General features: G+C 40.7%; 1 protein-coding gene across 1 annotated transcript in view; it reads right to left on the reverse strand.

Annotated features, from left to right (window-relative positions):
- Nucleotides 1–14640, reverse strand: part of ZSWIM6 (zinc finger, SWIM-type containing 6) — a 53740-nt gene that overhangs the window by 8108 nt on the left and 30992 nt on the right. The window contains 5 exon segments of the mRNA XM_009326148.1: nt 3248–3411; nt 3935–4092; nt 8983–9118; nt 12355–12615; nt 14461–14607. Coding sequence (XP_009324423.1) covers nt 3248–3411; nt 3935–4092; nt 8983–9118; nt 12355–12615; nt 14461–14607 — 866 coding nt within the window.

The raw sequence follows: 14640 nt of genomic DNA on the forward strand, positions 1-14640 counted from the left end.
CAGTCTGACCTCTGTGCCCGGGAAGATCATGGAACAGATCCTCCTGGAAGCTATGCTAAGGCACACGGAGGACAGGGAGGTGATTCGAGACAGCCAGCATGGCTTCACCAAGGGCAAGTCCTGCCTGACCAACCTAGTGGCCTTCTATGGTGGAGTGACTGCATCAGTGGTGGGTGAGGAATTGGTTAGATGGTCACATCCAGAGGGTAGTGGTCAATGGCTCAATGTCCAGATGGAGGCTGGTGACAAGTGGCGTCCCGCAGGGTCCGTATTGGGACCAGTACTGTTTAATATCTTCATCAATGACATAGTGGGATCGAGTGCACCCTCAGCAAGTTTGCAGATGACACCAAGCCGAGTGGTGCGGTCAATGCACCAGAGGGATGGGATGCCATCCAGAGGGACCTGGACAAGCTTGAGAAGTGGGCCCGTGTGAACCTCATGAGTTTCAACAAGGCCAAGGGCAAGGTCCTGCACCTGGGCTGGGGCAACCCCTGGTATCAATAGGGGCTGGGGGATGAAGGGATTGAGAACAGCCCTGCTGAGAAGGACTTGGGGGTACTGGTGGATGAAAAGCTGGACATGAGCTAGCAACGTGCACTAGCAGCCCAGAAGGCTAATCGTATCCTGGGCTGCATCAAAACAAGTGTGGCCAGCAGGTCGAGGGAGGTGATTCTGCCCCTCTACTCTGCTCTGGTGAGACCCCACCTGGAGTGCTGCGTCCAGCTCTGGAGCCCTCAGCATAAGAAAGACACGGACCTGTTATAGCGGGTCCAGAGGAGGGCCACAAAAATGATCAGGGGGATGGAACAGCTCTCCTATGAGAAAAGGCTGAGAGAGTTGGGGTTGTTCGGCCTGGAGAAGAGAAGGCTTTGGGGAGACCTTATTGCAGCCTTTCAGTACTTAAAGGGGGCTTATAAAAAAGATGGCGACAAACTTTTTAGCAGGACCTGTTGCGACAGGACAAGGGGAAATGGCTTTAAACTAAAGGGGGGTAGACTGAGACTAGATATAAGGAAGAAATTTTTTATGCTGAGGGTGGTGAAACACTGGCACAGGTTGCCCAGAGAGGTGGTGGCCGCCCCATCCCTGGAACCATTCAAGGTCAGGTTGGACGGGGCTCTGAGCAACCTGATGTAGTTGAAGATGTCCCTGCCCAGGGCAGGGGGCTTGGATTAGATGACCTTTAGAGGTCCCTTCCAACCCAAACTATTCTATGATTCTGTGATCACCTGCACTAACTTGGCTCAGCAGTTCTGCCAGCAATACTGCACGTGTGCGGTAATACTTAACTTGCACTGATGTAGCATACAACAGGCAAATAGAGGAATATGAGCCTCTCCTGTACCTGCAGATACTACAGTGTCTGTGCCAGTAAGGTTCTGGAGGACAGAATACACCTGAGATGCTCCGTGCACATTTGGTCATGCTGATGACCTCTTTCCACAGCCAGTTTGAAAGCCTTCCCTCTGCTGAGTCACGTAACACATGCTGCCATTGGAAATAGGGAGAAAGAACCCAGAAGCCTACACATCACTCCCAAATCTAGAACAATGTAAGAGATTTTTCTGTCACACAGATCACAGTGACAGAATTGTGAAATTGTTGGTATCATCTCTTCAGCCTAACCAGATGAACTTGTCATTGCTGTAGCTGAGGCAGAACAGTAGTGATTGTCCTCACAACAGTGTGAGGACACTGATGTTTAGTTTACCACGTGAGGGGAGAAAGTTTTCTCGGGCACATAAATGTCGTAAGTAGTCAGATACTAGATAGTGAATACAGACAATCTAACTGTCATTAAGTTGGGGGGGGGAGGGGAAGGCAGGGAAGGGGGAAGCATCTGTAGGCCACTGGAGACAGTGCTGACACTAAGGTTTTTGCAGGAAAAGTGTTAAGGTAGAAATCTACAGAGCTGTGAGTTACTACCAGAAAACTACTATGCATCTTCCTTCTGGAAAGCAAACAACCTTTAAGATTCTTAAAGCACCTTCATAAGCTTGGGACAGAACAGTGGACAAGTTCTACACCAGTTTGTTCCAAACCCTGGAACTGAAGAGAAAGTATGCATTCATGATATTTCTTTCACTAGATCTCACTGAAGACATTCTGATGACACCATCAACCACAAAGGGGTACCCATGAATACAGTGATATCCAAAGTGTGCTGCTACCACTGAATGATACTTGGTGAATGCTTGAGGTGACACGCAGATCAATCGTAAGGACCTTTCTCTCTCCCTCAAGCAAACATTTAAGGCAGAAACATACCAAGACGTGAAAAAAGAAGCAGATTTCCACAGCAACCTTGGGAATATGAAAGGCTAACAAAGTATACAGAATCTCAGCTTTCTGATTAAAGACTTTAGCTTCTAAACATCTAGAATAGGCAAATAGTACCTTTCTTTGGCATGAGAAGCAACTGGGATAATATCCTTTTCCCAGAAGACTTTGGAGCTTTGTTTACTGAAGCAAAGTAATAAATGATTTTCTGATCTTTGCATGGTTTTTTTGAAGAACTCCCTGAAGAGGGATGAAGAGATTTATTTTTGTTGAAATGACCTGTGTGAACTCCCAGATTCATCAGTGTCAGGCAATGTTACTCCAGATTCCTAAAAAACTTAGCTGTCTCCTTTTAGCTTGCAAAGTCTCTCTTAAGAACCTGAGAACTGATCTGATGTTCTTGTACACCTCAAGCCGAGTCTGATGCATCTGACTGTTCCACAGCTTGTGGCGTACAGGATTTTGATGAAGGAAGTGAGAAAGCTGCTGTTAGCACAGTCTGCCTTAAACAGGTCATTATGGTTGACCTTGGCTTTCTCTAGTAATTCAACAAGCGCCTACCAAATCTCATTTAGGGGAAAGGAAGGGAAGGAATGGTAAGAAACCCCTCAAGGCCATGCAGAAAATACAGTGCATTTCTGGCAAGCAGAATAATTTTGCTTTCTAGCCACTCCTACGTATACTCCTGAACCCATTGCACTGGTCCTCTCTCACTCCTGAATAGAAGAGTGCCCTGCAGCCAGCTGCTCCCCAGCTCTCTCTTCCACCCAAATGGCACAAAGGGGCCGTGCAGACCCTTGGTCTGTGTTTACCAGTCCACTGAGCTTTGTATCAGAAAACAAGAATCTAAAAACTCCAAACAAAGCCCAAAGAGGGTATGGTCCTCAGTGCTTAAAAGCTATACCCACCAACACTGGGTCAAATTCCTTTCTTCTATTGTAATAATAATGAACGAGGGAAATACCTGAAGGCCCAACTCCAGAGAAACTTTCAGAAGAGTGATGTCTGGCAAGCTGTCCATGAGTGTTGCTATTTTAAATGCATCCTGGGCAAGTTTGAAGATGTGTGACGAGGAGTGGATATTTTTCTGGATGGATTCTAACACTGTTTCCAGCCTCCGAACATCACCTGCAAGGTGTAAACAAAATCAAAACAGAACAAGCTGTCAAAACATCCAGAGATGCATTATAGTTGAGGCTGCCGTTGCTATGCAATACTATGATGTTTCAGTTACACACACTTTGTTTTTAGAAACCTTCCATAATTAAATCACTTATGAATGAAAGATACAAGACAGTACAAACTCCTCTAGTGCCTGATGGTGTTAGTGCAGTGCATGGCCAAAAGTCATCTTGATTTGTGAATTTTAGAAGTGATTTGTCTACCCCTGGGTCTCACAGTCTATGTCGTTTGTCAGAAGTACAAAAAGGTGTCTCGTCAGCCTCAAATCAAGCTCATATGGCTACCATCTAGCTAAACTACTTTGCTAGAAAATTAAGTGACAGGTTTACACCAGTTCAGTTTGTTGTACCCATTTCAAGCTCCTGTCAGGCTGCAATTTGGATTCCTAAACACAAGGTTTATAATCTGTTTACTCCATGCAATATTAAAAGCATACGTTTAGTTGAGTACATAACTGACAGCAAAGTACCTTTGGCTGCTGTTAGCATGGTTGATGCCAGCTCACACTGCTGGGATTCGATGTGACTTAGAGTGAACCAGCGGGGATACCGGTTTGGAACAACTGATGCAATGTGGTGCGGGCGGGACATGTCTCCCGAAGGAGCTGTAGATTCCAATACCAGCAACCTGAAATAAGGAAGAAATCTTCTTTCATTAAATCATTATTACATTAGGTTACTCATGAGCAAAACTAAAGCTGCAAGAAACTTGACCTTGTTTACGAAATGTGCCTTTTTGGTTATTAAAAAAAAGACTGGAAAACCACTTCTCTTCTTGGGGAATCTTAAAAGTCCATTTGCCAAACTTGCCTACCTGAGTGGGCATCTGCAGGAATTCACAGAACAATTAAGCCACCCATTAGCCAAGGCAGCAGAGACTTCCTGCATCGTGCATAGAGCTGATGCTTTTCTCCCTGCCTTGTTTCAATCTTTGAACCACAGCCCTCAGGAAGGAAAGTGGAGTAGTTCTCCACTGTACTGAGGACACAAATCTTTTTCAATATTTCGCAGACGCTTTCTTCATTTACAAATGCTCAAAGGGAGAGTGATATTCAACAAGTCATTCAGATTTTGACCTTGCAATAAATTCAGACAGGGATTTATATCCAAAAAAAGAACATTTTACTGTTCAACTACAACTACTTTTTAAAGTCCTTCAACTTTAGCCTACCAACGTTTTATGATGTACCGTAACCTGATGTTAGGGTCCCAAACAGCAGTGACAGAGGAAGCTTCCTTTAAAGTTAATTTTCAGACTCCATTTTCTAATCCTGAAGCAAAAATTTCTTTGAGTATGCGTCAATCTATAACAGTTTTATCCACCAAGGAGAATTCATACTTAGAAAATTCGAATGAATGTGTTTGTTGTTAACTACTACAACACAACGGACAGCCCACAACAGAGACTCAACTGATGGACCTTACAATACACTAGATACAACCAATACACTAGATACTATGTAAATGCCAATGCAAAAAGTAGGAGTGAACAAAGATAGGCATTTTTATTCAATACAATTAAGCATGGTTTCAGGACATGAATGGTTAATGAGACATCAAATGATAGTAGTAAGACAATGTCCAGAAGAAAAGCCTTTCCGGTACTTAGCTTCTTGATCAGGGTTAACATCTGAGTTCTGTTTCTACCAGCTTTCATATGCAAGTCATTTTCTAGCAGGAAGTCAACTGGGAGGACAAAGGAAATTGGATCTCTTTTGTCAATAAAATTGCAACTACTGAATACTGAAAATCCAATGCATTGTGATTTTCTGTGATAGAGTATTTGTTATGGAATAAGCTTATTTAAACATAAGTTACAATTTCTTGCACTTAACTAAATACCTAAGTTCTTTAAGTAACTGGAGTGCACGTCTTTTTTCCGCAGTAAGATAGTTTTAAGTTTCATCAGTTCTCTGTAGGTTGCTGAAGCATATGAGAGTATCTTTAAGAATTTGCCGAGAAGGGTAATTTTGAATATACAGGAGGGTATCTAGCAGGCACATATAAATACAACACACCATGTAAATAACTATCAGCAGTTTATAGTAACATTTTCAGACACATGTATGTGCATGCTAATACAAAAAAAAGACTTCCCTTTTGATTTGTATCAAGAGTCAGATCTCTTCCCTAGTACCACTGAGACACCTCTTTATATACACTAAAAAAAACATTTAAACTCTTCAGCTGATTTTTTTCAAGCATACAGAGAGGCTGGGGGGAGAGAAGCATTATTAGATAGTTTCAATAAACAGTAAAAATTCCAACTACCTAATGCAAAAAGGGATTATTACGTTATGAGTAACAGTAAATAGACAGAGAGCATGAAAGAAAGAGGCTGTTTTGGGGAAATCTTTTGTCACTTTGAATTTCATTGCCAGCTTCTACGTTCTTTTGCTGTGAAAAGAAATGCTGTTGTGAATTGGTGGCTTTCATGCAATTTTGGCAAGATTAGGGAACATCAGAACAAGCACAAGCAGATTTAGCATTCTTCACTTTTTTTTCCCCCTTTCAAACATCAATTATTTAGCTAGGTTTTAGCAAAGCTACCTTGTGATTAAATATCACCATTAAAGTCTGGCTCCCAAAGCCTGGATGAAATTCAGATTTAACAAGGGATCATCCAAACTAAGCCAAACATTCAAGTTCAGATTCCAAGCGAGCAGTCAACTAGGTCACTGCAGATCCACACTCTCCAAGGCTCCGCTCCATATGTTTCAGTGCTGCAAGCAGAGAACTGCAGACAGAAGTGAAAGGATAGCACAACCCTGTCCTTGCAGACGTGCATGAAAGGCTTTATGGTCTCAGCTTCCATTGATTTCATACCAAGTGTTCCACACACTAAAATAGGATTCAAAAAATGAAACAGTAACATATGATTTTGAACACAGAGAGGTAAAATACTCCAGAGCTGCCATCATGTGTCATTGACCCACGTAGACTTGTGTGTAAACTGACACTACACACTTACGTCTGGACAGCAACTATCTGGGGTCTTGGGAAGTTAACTTCTTTAATAAATGTTGAAGTGAAGAAATATGGTCCACTTCTAAAAGCATGAGCAACTGCACAGATTTTTATGCAGCACCTTTACTAATTTCCACATGAGATTTTTGTCCTTGCCACAGCCATTACCTCCCTGCCATGGAAGAAAAGATGCTCAAGTTTTCATCTTCTGATCCACTCAATCTCACAACCATGAGACAGGTATTCAATCTTCATATTTGCTTTCTTCTCCCCTCCCCAAGGCAGTATTAAGTTACTTTTTAATTTGGTTTGTAGCGGGAGTCCTTTATAGACTGAACTATCACTTTGGTGCGAATGGAAAGAGTAACCAACCTTCTTCAAGAGAATTTTAGAAGTGCTGAGGAATGCAGACAGACATGGAAAGTGTTTAAATCTGCCATCACCACAGTTCAGGATAGCAGTCCACACTTCTGAAGAGTGCCAAATACCAAAATACAGAAAGACTGATTATTGTCTAGGGCTGAACTCTCATCTGCCTTATAAAGCAATGACAAAAGGGCTATGAAGAACAGCCCCAATTACACTGATGTCTCCTGTGATTTTACCAGATGGAAATGAACAGATAACTCTTTCTTATACTGGTCTGTTTGAAAAGTGCTGGCTGAGATGACAGCTTCATACCAAAAGATGGCTGGAGCTACCCATGACTAACTGTACATTTCATCATTTGGATCTTTCAGTGTCTTGCTTGTTTTTCCACTTGAGAAAGGAAACTTCCAGAAAATAAGTTTTCAGTTATGATTGGTTTCTGGGGAAAGCCCAAATCCTTGTTCAAAAGGAACGGCATGCTGCCGTCACATTCACTGAAGCGTTCAGTGCACTGTGCAAAGCTGCTGATGGATGTCTATTCCAGCATTTCAGCATGGTTTCAGTAGTTTAGTTTAAGGAGGAAAACTCCACCCAATCTCTGAGAAAGACTTTAAGGTAGTAACTGAAAATAAATACAAGGACACAGGTCTACTTTATAAAATTAAACCTTTTTTCTAAAAAAAAAAAAAAAAACAAACAAAAACAAAACAAAAAAAACCCCAAAACCCCCAGACAAACAAAAAACCCATCCACCACATTTTGTACTATCTTGCTGATCTGATATGACCAGGGTTATCAAAGCACTTAATTTGCAATAAAAGAAGAGGGGTGTACTTAGATGGCCCAGACAGCTTTCTGATCATACATTTAAATGTTCTCAATAGTTCATCAGCAATGCACTTTTGTCTTCTCAATCTATTTCCTAAAATGCTGCTAATAAGCAGCAAGTATGCAAGGTCACTCTTCATATTTCTTAGACTTTTCCTTAACATCCATTACTAGACACTCTTGGAGGCAAAAAAAAACCCCAGGCTAAGCAGACCTTTGGCCTGACCTGATAGTAGTTATGTTTTGTTCTTATGCATGCCCTCCCATTTAGTCCTTTGAACACAGGATTATTTTCTCCCCATTTAGCTTTTTGGAGAAACTAGCTCCAGAATACACACCTCCAAACCACTAAGACACAACCTGTCTGATAAACCTAAATACTACTTATGTGGACAGTGTGTCCTTCAATTACTGTGCAATCATTCTTGATAATAATAACCAGGAAAACCCAACAATTTTTTTTTTTTTTTTTTAAATCTGGGACTTGATGGCTCCTAGTATTCAGTTGTGGCTACTCTTTGTCAACCATCAACTACAATGCTCTTGACAGCAACCAGACAATCCAGATGGGACCAGTTTCTTCCCTGCATTGTATGTGGAAAACAGCTTTATCACTGATCATTTAGGCCCTTGAAACTTCCTTCAGAAGGCTTTTCTTAGCCACCATTAGCAATCTGGCCTGCCTTGTCATAAAGCCAGCAGACACTGAGCACTCCCTGAGAAACATCTTTTTCCTGATTACTGAAGACAAATGGGATGCAAGTCAGACATTTTGTTGTCATATGACATACTCCATTTAAATCCCAACGTTCACACAGAAGTGGGCAAAACTGCTTTGTTATGAAGCACAAGAAAAAAGTACTGGCTCAGACCACACCATATGGTTTCAAATCTATCACAGAGTTAATTTATAAAGAAGGCTAGTGGAACAAATAGTCCTACCAAACAGGCTAAGCAGCAGATGATCCTGAGACTGCTGGTGAGATGCCTCTTTCCTCATTTTCTCGCCAATACCATCACACATACACAACCACATGGGTGAGAGAACGCACATGCTAAAGCTGTTTCTGTTTAACACAAAACCACATGCCCTCAGGAGTGGGATTCTAGAAGGATTTTTGACAGAGAATGCTGTTTTACAGTTGTAGGTAAATGCTAATTGTACATTTATAAATGATTATATTGTAATTACTCCAGACACCAATTGCTTTTACAGATGACAGAACCAAAATAATCTCTCCTTAATAGAAAGAATGCTTCTTTTAGAAAAAAAGAGTAGGTCTTGATTACCAAGCTTTTTCCCCTTTTCCTAACCACTACTTGTGCTCTTTCTAGACAACTCGTGAATACATACCGCATGGCTCTCAGTGCAGTTTTGTATGCCAATTCAGCATCATGAGGTAGGAGAGAGGTGAAGAGATACTTGGCAAATGTGTGCATTGGAACGCTCTCTCGATGGATGACTTCGCCTAAACCACTATATGGTCCAGCTGTGGGAAAAGAGAGAGAATGTCAGTCTTTACATACTGCTAAAACCCAACTTCTGGACCTTTAAAAACATTCACTATACCTTCAGTGAGAATTGATATTCAGAGACAGAGTTTACTGTACAAAAGGTAAAGTTATATTGCTATTTTCTGTGAAATATATTACACATGTATCACATATATATACAATGTATTACAAGTATACTAAATACCATATATTCTTTGAGACAAGACGACAGACTGAAAATTGTATAGTACTAAGCACACTACCAGCGTGCATACAAATGACAGAATGGTTCCAGTTCTCCCTGGGACTCATTCAGCAAGCCTACGGTACGCAGAAGGAGAAAGTGATAATCCTAGCTTTGCCTCCATGTAGTTACATTGTGCACATGAATCCCCATGCACCCTGTTGGTGCATGACTGCTTTATCACAGATCCAGCAGGAAAAAAAAAAAAAAGAGTGGTTACAGTGGAAAAATGTGTATCTTTAATTGAAGTTACATAACCAATCACCACAGCAGCCTCTGATCCCTATTAAAGTCTCACCTGATATTAGGCATTTAAATAACTCTCTGGTCTGGACTTGGTCTCCAGAGAAGACTAGGTCAGATCTTGCACCAAAACTGGTTTTGTTAGTCCATTACAGCCACATGATCTTAAAAACTGTATTTGTTGTGGGAAAACTATGCCCATTGTTGGGGCAATGGATTTTGCTCACACTCAGTGCAGCCACTGTAGTATTTCAACTTCATAACAGCAGCATCAGGATTGACAGCAACAAAAAAGTTAAATGCAACTATTTCCTTGCTGAGTTCTGAATGTTCACAGTGCATATGAATCCCATTTTTACATTTTGCCTACAACCTTAAGATTGTTATTCCTGTTAACAGGAAAACTGTGTCAAACAGTTTTTGACTTCAGTGACTAGAGAGGTTCAGGCATTAAATGTTGCAAGATACAGAATATGAATCTTACGTTAAGCTTTATTGGACTATCATTGCACAGCCAGCAATCCTGCAAGTTACTACTGCTTCTTCTACTAGAGACTCCAACCCACCACACTTGGGTGGATGCGTGGATGGATGGATGGATGACCATGTGAGCACATGTCTTTGCTGCAGTCACGTGTCATTTAAACTGCTTCCAGCAGCGGTTCAAACTAACATGGCCGACACTACACTGAAGCAGACGAGGAGAGCAGACGAGGACAAACAGCCAAGCTGTTCAGTAATGTTTCTGACTGGTGCCTTAGCACAACATGCAAAGATAAAAATCACCAGGCATGAAAAAATTCTGAGCTCCACAGATGGGCATTTCTGAAGACTGGGGCTGATTACAAAGGAAATGTCAATGAAGATTTAGTAGGTGACAGTGTGTCTCAATCATTTAAAATGAAGTTGAAAGCCATTCAAAAGTAGCTGGCATCGCTTCAATGAAAGAAGCCATTTCAGGTACGTTTGCCACTTGGTGGTCCAGTCAGAAACTCAGTTAGGACACTTAAGAATACATGACAAAGCATTTATATGAAAACATACTCTGCCATTAACTTAGCAGTCAAGCAAATAATTAGTACTGTTCTTGCAAAACAGTCTTATGTTCTGCCTTCCCACCCAATCAAATGGTAGCTACATACAGCATGCATTAATAGCATAGAAATCAGCCTAATATTGGATTAAGCTTTCTTTATTATATCTACAGGACTTTAACTATAAAAACACAATTGATATGATTAGCATCTTAAATCACTGCACAGTTTTTTCCTCCACGTGAGCTGGCAGTTTCTGCCTAACCTGGAGTAAACTGAGGCTATGGCAGGAAAGCCAGATTTCTCAGCACACAGTAATGCAAGACCATCATTGCACACTGCTCACCACAGCAATTGTGTAGGTAGTTATATTAGCAGGTTTCCTGCTATGATCGCTTGTTTACTACTCTAAGAAAACATTAAAAGAATTTCAGTGATCAAAGTAGTAAAATAGTATTATCAGAGAACACTTCAGAGAAATCCTCCTTTTCCTCATAAAGTGTCCTTACCAGTAAATAGATGCAGCAAATTGATTTTATCATCCATAGGATCCCTGTATGGTGGTTAACAGCTGGATCCAGTGAGCAGCTGTTCTTGTCCAAAGGTCATAAAGCAGCAGTACAGCCACACCATAATGGAAACTCTCCCCATGGTGCAGCTTCTCTGCAGTTTCAAATGGCACCATCAGTAGGTACCAAAGTCTTTAAGGATCTGGGCAAAAATAGTGACTCAAAGCTGAGAGCCCTAAACAACATACTGCACCTCCTCCATTAAAAAGGAAGTTTTAAAAGACAAATGTCTTACAGAAAGAAAGCAAAACCTGACTGCTGTGTAACAGTCTTCACAACTTACCTAGAGCAGTACCACACTCCCCACCATCCCTTGAGCAAGCACTCAAAACCTGGACCATGCCTTTGGCTAATTGGTTCCTCTGAAGTTTTTTCTTCCATTTAAAAAACCAAAAACCAGAAAGACAACCTCAGAACACATGAGACTACTCTCTGAACATGAGGCTTAACTGCTACATGTTAAGCCTTTTTAAATGCTACGGCAAAAGTATGCACGGATTTTATTGCAACACACCAGCTAATTCCCAAACACAAATTGTTTTGTCTTAGTCAAAATTTAGTCACAAGACCAGGTCTTAAGCCTCAATATTTGACCACATATTTCAATTTTCATATATGATACAAACTTCAGAGGCAAGTCATTTTCCTAATTGCTACAAATAAAATGTTATACTTCTGTCCCAGCAATTCTAAGTGAATTTTCTGAGCTCTTCACTTGGGAACAGAGGTAAAAATCTTCATACATTTACAAAACTGCCAGTCCCTTTTTCAGGATACAGGGAACACTTAGAATTTTGCTACCTAAGAACTGTTGATGATAACTGATGTCTATATTATTTACTTGTGAACCTGGGTTGTATAATCAGGATACTGAGATTATGACAAGCAATGAATCTAAAGAATAAAATGTAATCACAATTAAAACAAAAGGTTTATAGGTCAATAGATGCCTTATCTCTACTGTCATGTGATATCTGAAGTATGTTTGATTTTCATAAGAGATTGGAAACAAAATTTTGTTGCAGTTCTATGTCAAAAAAACATCTGAAGTATGTAAGGCAGTTTCTACAGGAATACTAGTTCTGTGTGCTTGTGTAAGTGAAGACAGTTTAAAGAAGCAGTTAGCATCTATATTGAGCTACCTTCTAATAGGAAGACTGCTTGTTTTCGAAAAATCTTCACCAGAGTATCATCCAATTCAATTTCCTGTAGCTTAGAAATGAGCTGCTCCTCATTTCGACAAACCTTCTCTTGTGCATACAAGCCATCTGGCATTATTCGTTGCTGTCCCAGCCCTATCAATGCTACTTCCACAGCCAGCGTTAAATAAGATTCCCCTTCTTCTAAGAACTTGTGTGCAGGCAGGTGCTGGTACTCCAGAGATTTGCATTGCCCCATGTTCTCTGTAAGGGGTGACACAACGAAAAACACATCAGCAAATGATTCTAACCCATAATCTGCCTAAAACATCACATATACAAATGCTTCCTCTGTTAGTATTAATTTTTTAAAATTATTTAAATTACTAGTGCAATCTCAAAATCCAATGATCCAATCTAAAATATCCCATCCAATTCCACATGGCAGAAATACACAAAACAATTCGGTTTTAAATAATTCAACTAAAAATAAGCTTTTAATTTTTAAGCTGCACGATTTAGAGAAAGGCAGTTTCTCCACCTTTGTGTTAATGAGGCCAAAACTGGAAGATCCATTTCAATTTTTTTCCCCCACCCATTTCTGTATCTCCTTAAAACCTTGATGTGTAAGGGGAAGGGAAAGGTGCTTATACACCTGCACAGACTTCGGTTGAAGCTATTAGGATTGTGCAAATACAATAGGCACAACTTTAAAGCATCCTCTCTTGGCTAGCACTCTTTTCAGGCTTTTTTATTTGTTACAGTTGTATTTATGATAAAAATGTATGTTATTAACACTAGAAGTCCTACTTTTAGTAAAGATTACATGTAAATTCTACACAAAGCCATAAATTGCTTTAAAGAGTACTACTCATTCGTTTGGGACTTCACAGACACACCATATGACAAAAGCTATTCCAACCTGTAGCACTTTACAGTTTAATTCGGGAACAAAAAGTTATAATGGACAGATGTAAGGAGATGGACAACTGCAGGAAATGGGAAGGCTGAATGCATTTGGTAGATTGCATCTGTGTAGGAGGAAGCTACTTTTCAATACGTGCTGGTTTTACTTCATGTGGTTGTTTTGGTTTTTTTATAATTGCAAAGAATCTGATTTCCGATTTCTTTTAATTAGAAGTTCTTCCAGAATTGGTGGATATGGGATTAGAAATTTATTGAAGACAATGTAATTGAATAAAAGTTTTGAAGCAAAGCCCCAAGAAGATTGCAGATGTGCATATAAAAGAGCTGCAGGTAGAGGGATGAATCCAGTTTCTGACCACACAGGTGGTGATAAGTGCCGTGTCCAGCTGTGGGCTCCCCAGTACACGGACATACTGGAGCAGATCCAGTGCAGTGCCACAAAGATGATTAAAGGACTGCAGCATCTCTCATGTAGTGAGAGTGAGACAGGTGGGACTATTTAGTCTGGAAAAAAGAAGGCTCAGGAGGATCTTGCCAAAATGTATAAATATCTGATGGGAGAACGTAAAGAAGACAGTGCCAGACTCTTCTCAGTAGTATCCCGTGACAGGACAAGAGGTAATGGGCACAAACTGAAATACAGGAAATTCCATCCGAGCATAAGAAAACACTTTTTTACTGTGAGCGTGGTTGAACACTGCAAGAGGTTGCCCAGAGAGGTTGTACAGTGTTCATTCCTGGAGTTATTCAAAACCCAACTGGACAGAGTCACAGGCAACCTGCTCTAGACGACCGTGCTCTGAGCAGAGCAGGTGGACTAGATGATCTCCAGAGGTGCCTTCCAACCTCAGCAATTCTGTGATCCTGTGATTTTCTGCAATTTCTCAGAAAAAGGACAAGTGGAAATATATGTGGAAGAGAGCTGCTGCTATAAAGTCTTATTTGGTTTTATCTCAAGTGTGAAATACGGAATTGTTTTCAAGAATGAGTAACTGGCAATTTAAGTGCTTTCGTATTTTACTTTAAACATTTTTCTCTCCCTTGTGTTTTCTTAAGGAATGCAAATGTGAGTTCTTATGCTATAAAAACACTGGCTTTGTAGCACTTTCAGAAAGGCAAGATAGAAAAATGCCTCCAGTAAATGAAGATGTATAGAAGATTGCTCCCTTTGCTTGGCCTTACCCGTGAAGTCTGAGAATCCATGGAAGCTCTCATCATCCACCCTGCAAGCTTCCATCAGGCTACTGAAGAGGGTGCCAATGGGATCCAAAGGGTGTCCCACCCAACCTTCAAGATTTGTTATTGAGGTTACTCCTCTGTGGAGAAGTTCTGTGACGGAAAAGATGGAGGGAGAAGGGAGGG

The sequence above is a fragment of the Pygoscelis adeliae genome, unplaced genomic scaffold (assembly GCF_000699105.1).
Source record: "Pygoscelis adeliae isolate BGI_AS28 unplaced genomic scaffold, ASM69910v1 Scaffold446, whole genome shotgun sequence".
Lineage (NCBI taxonomy): Eukaryota > Metazoa > Chordata > Aves > Sphenisciformes > Spheniscidae > Pygoscelis > Pygoscelis adeliae.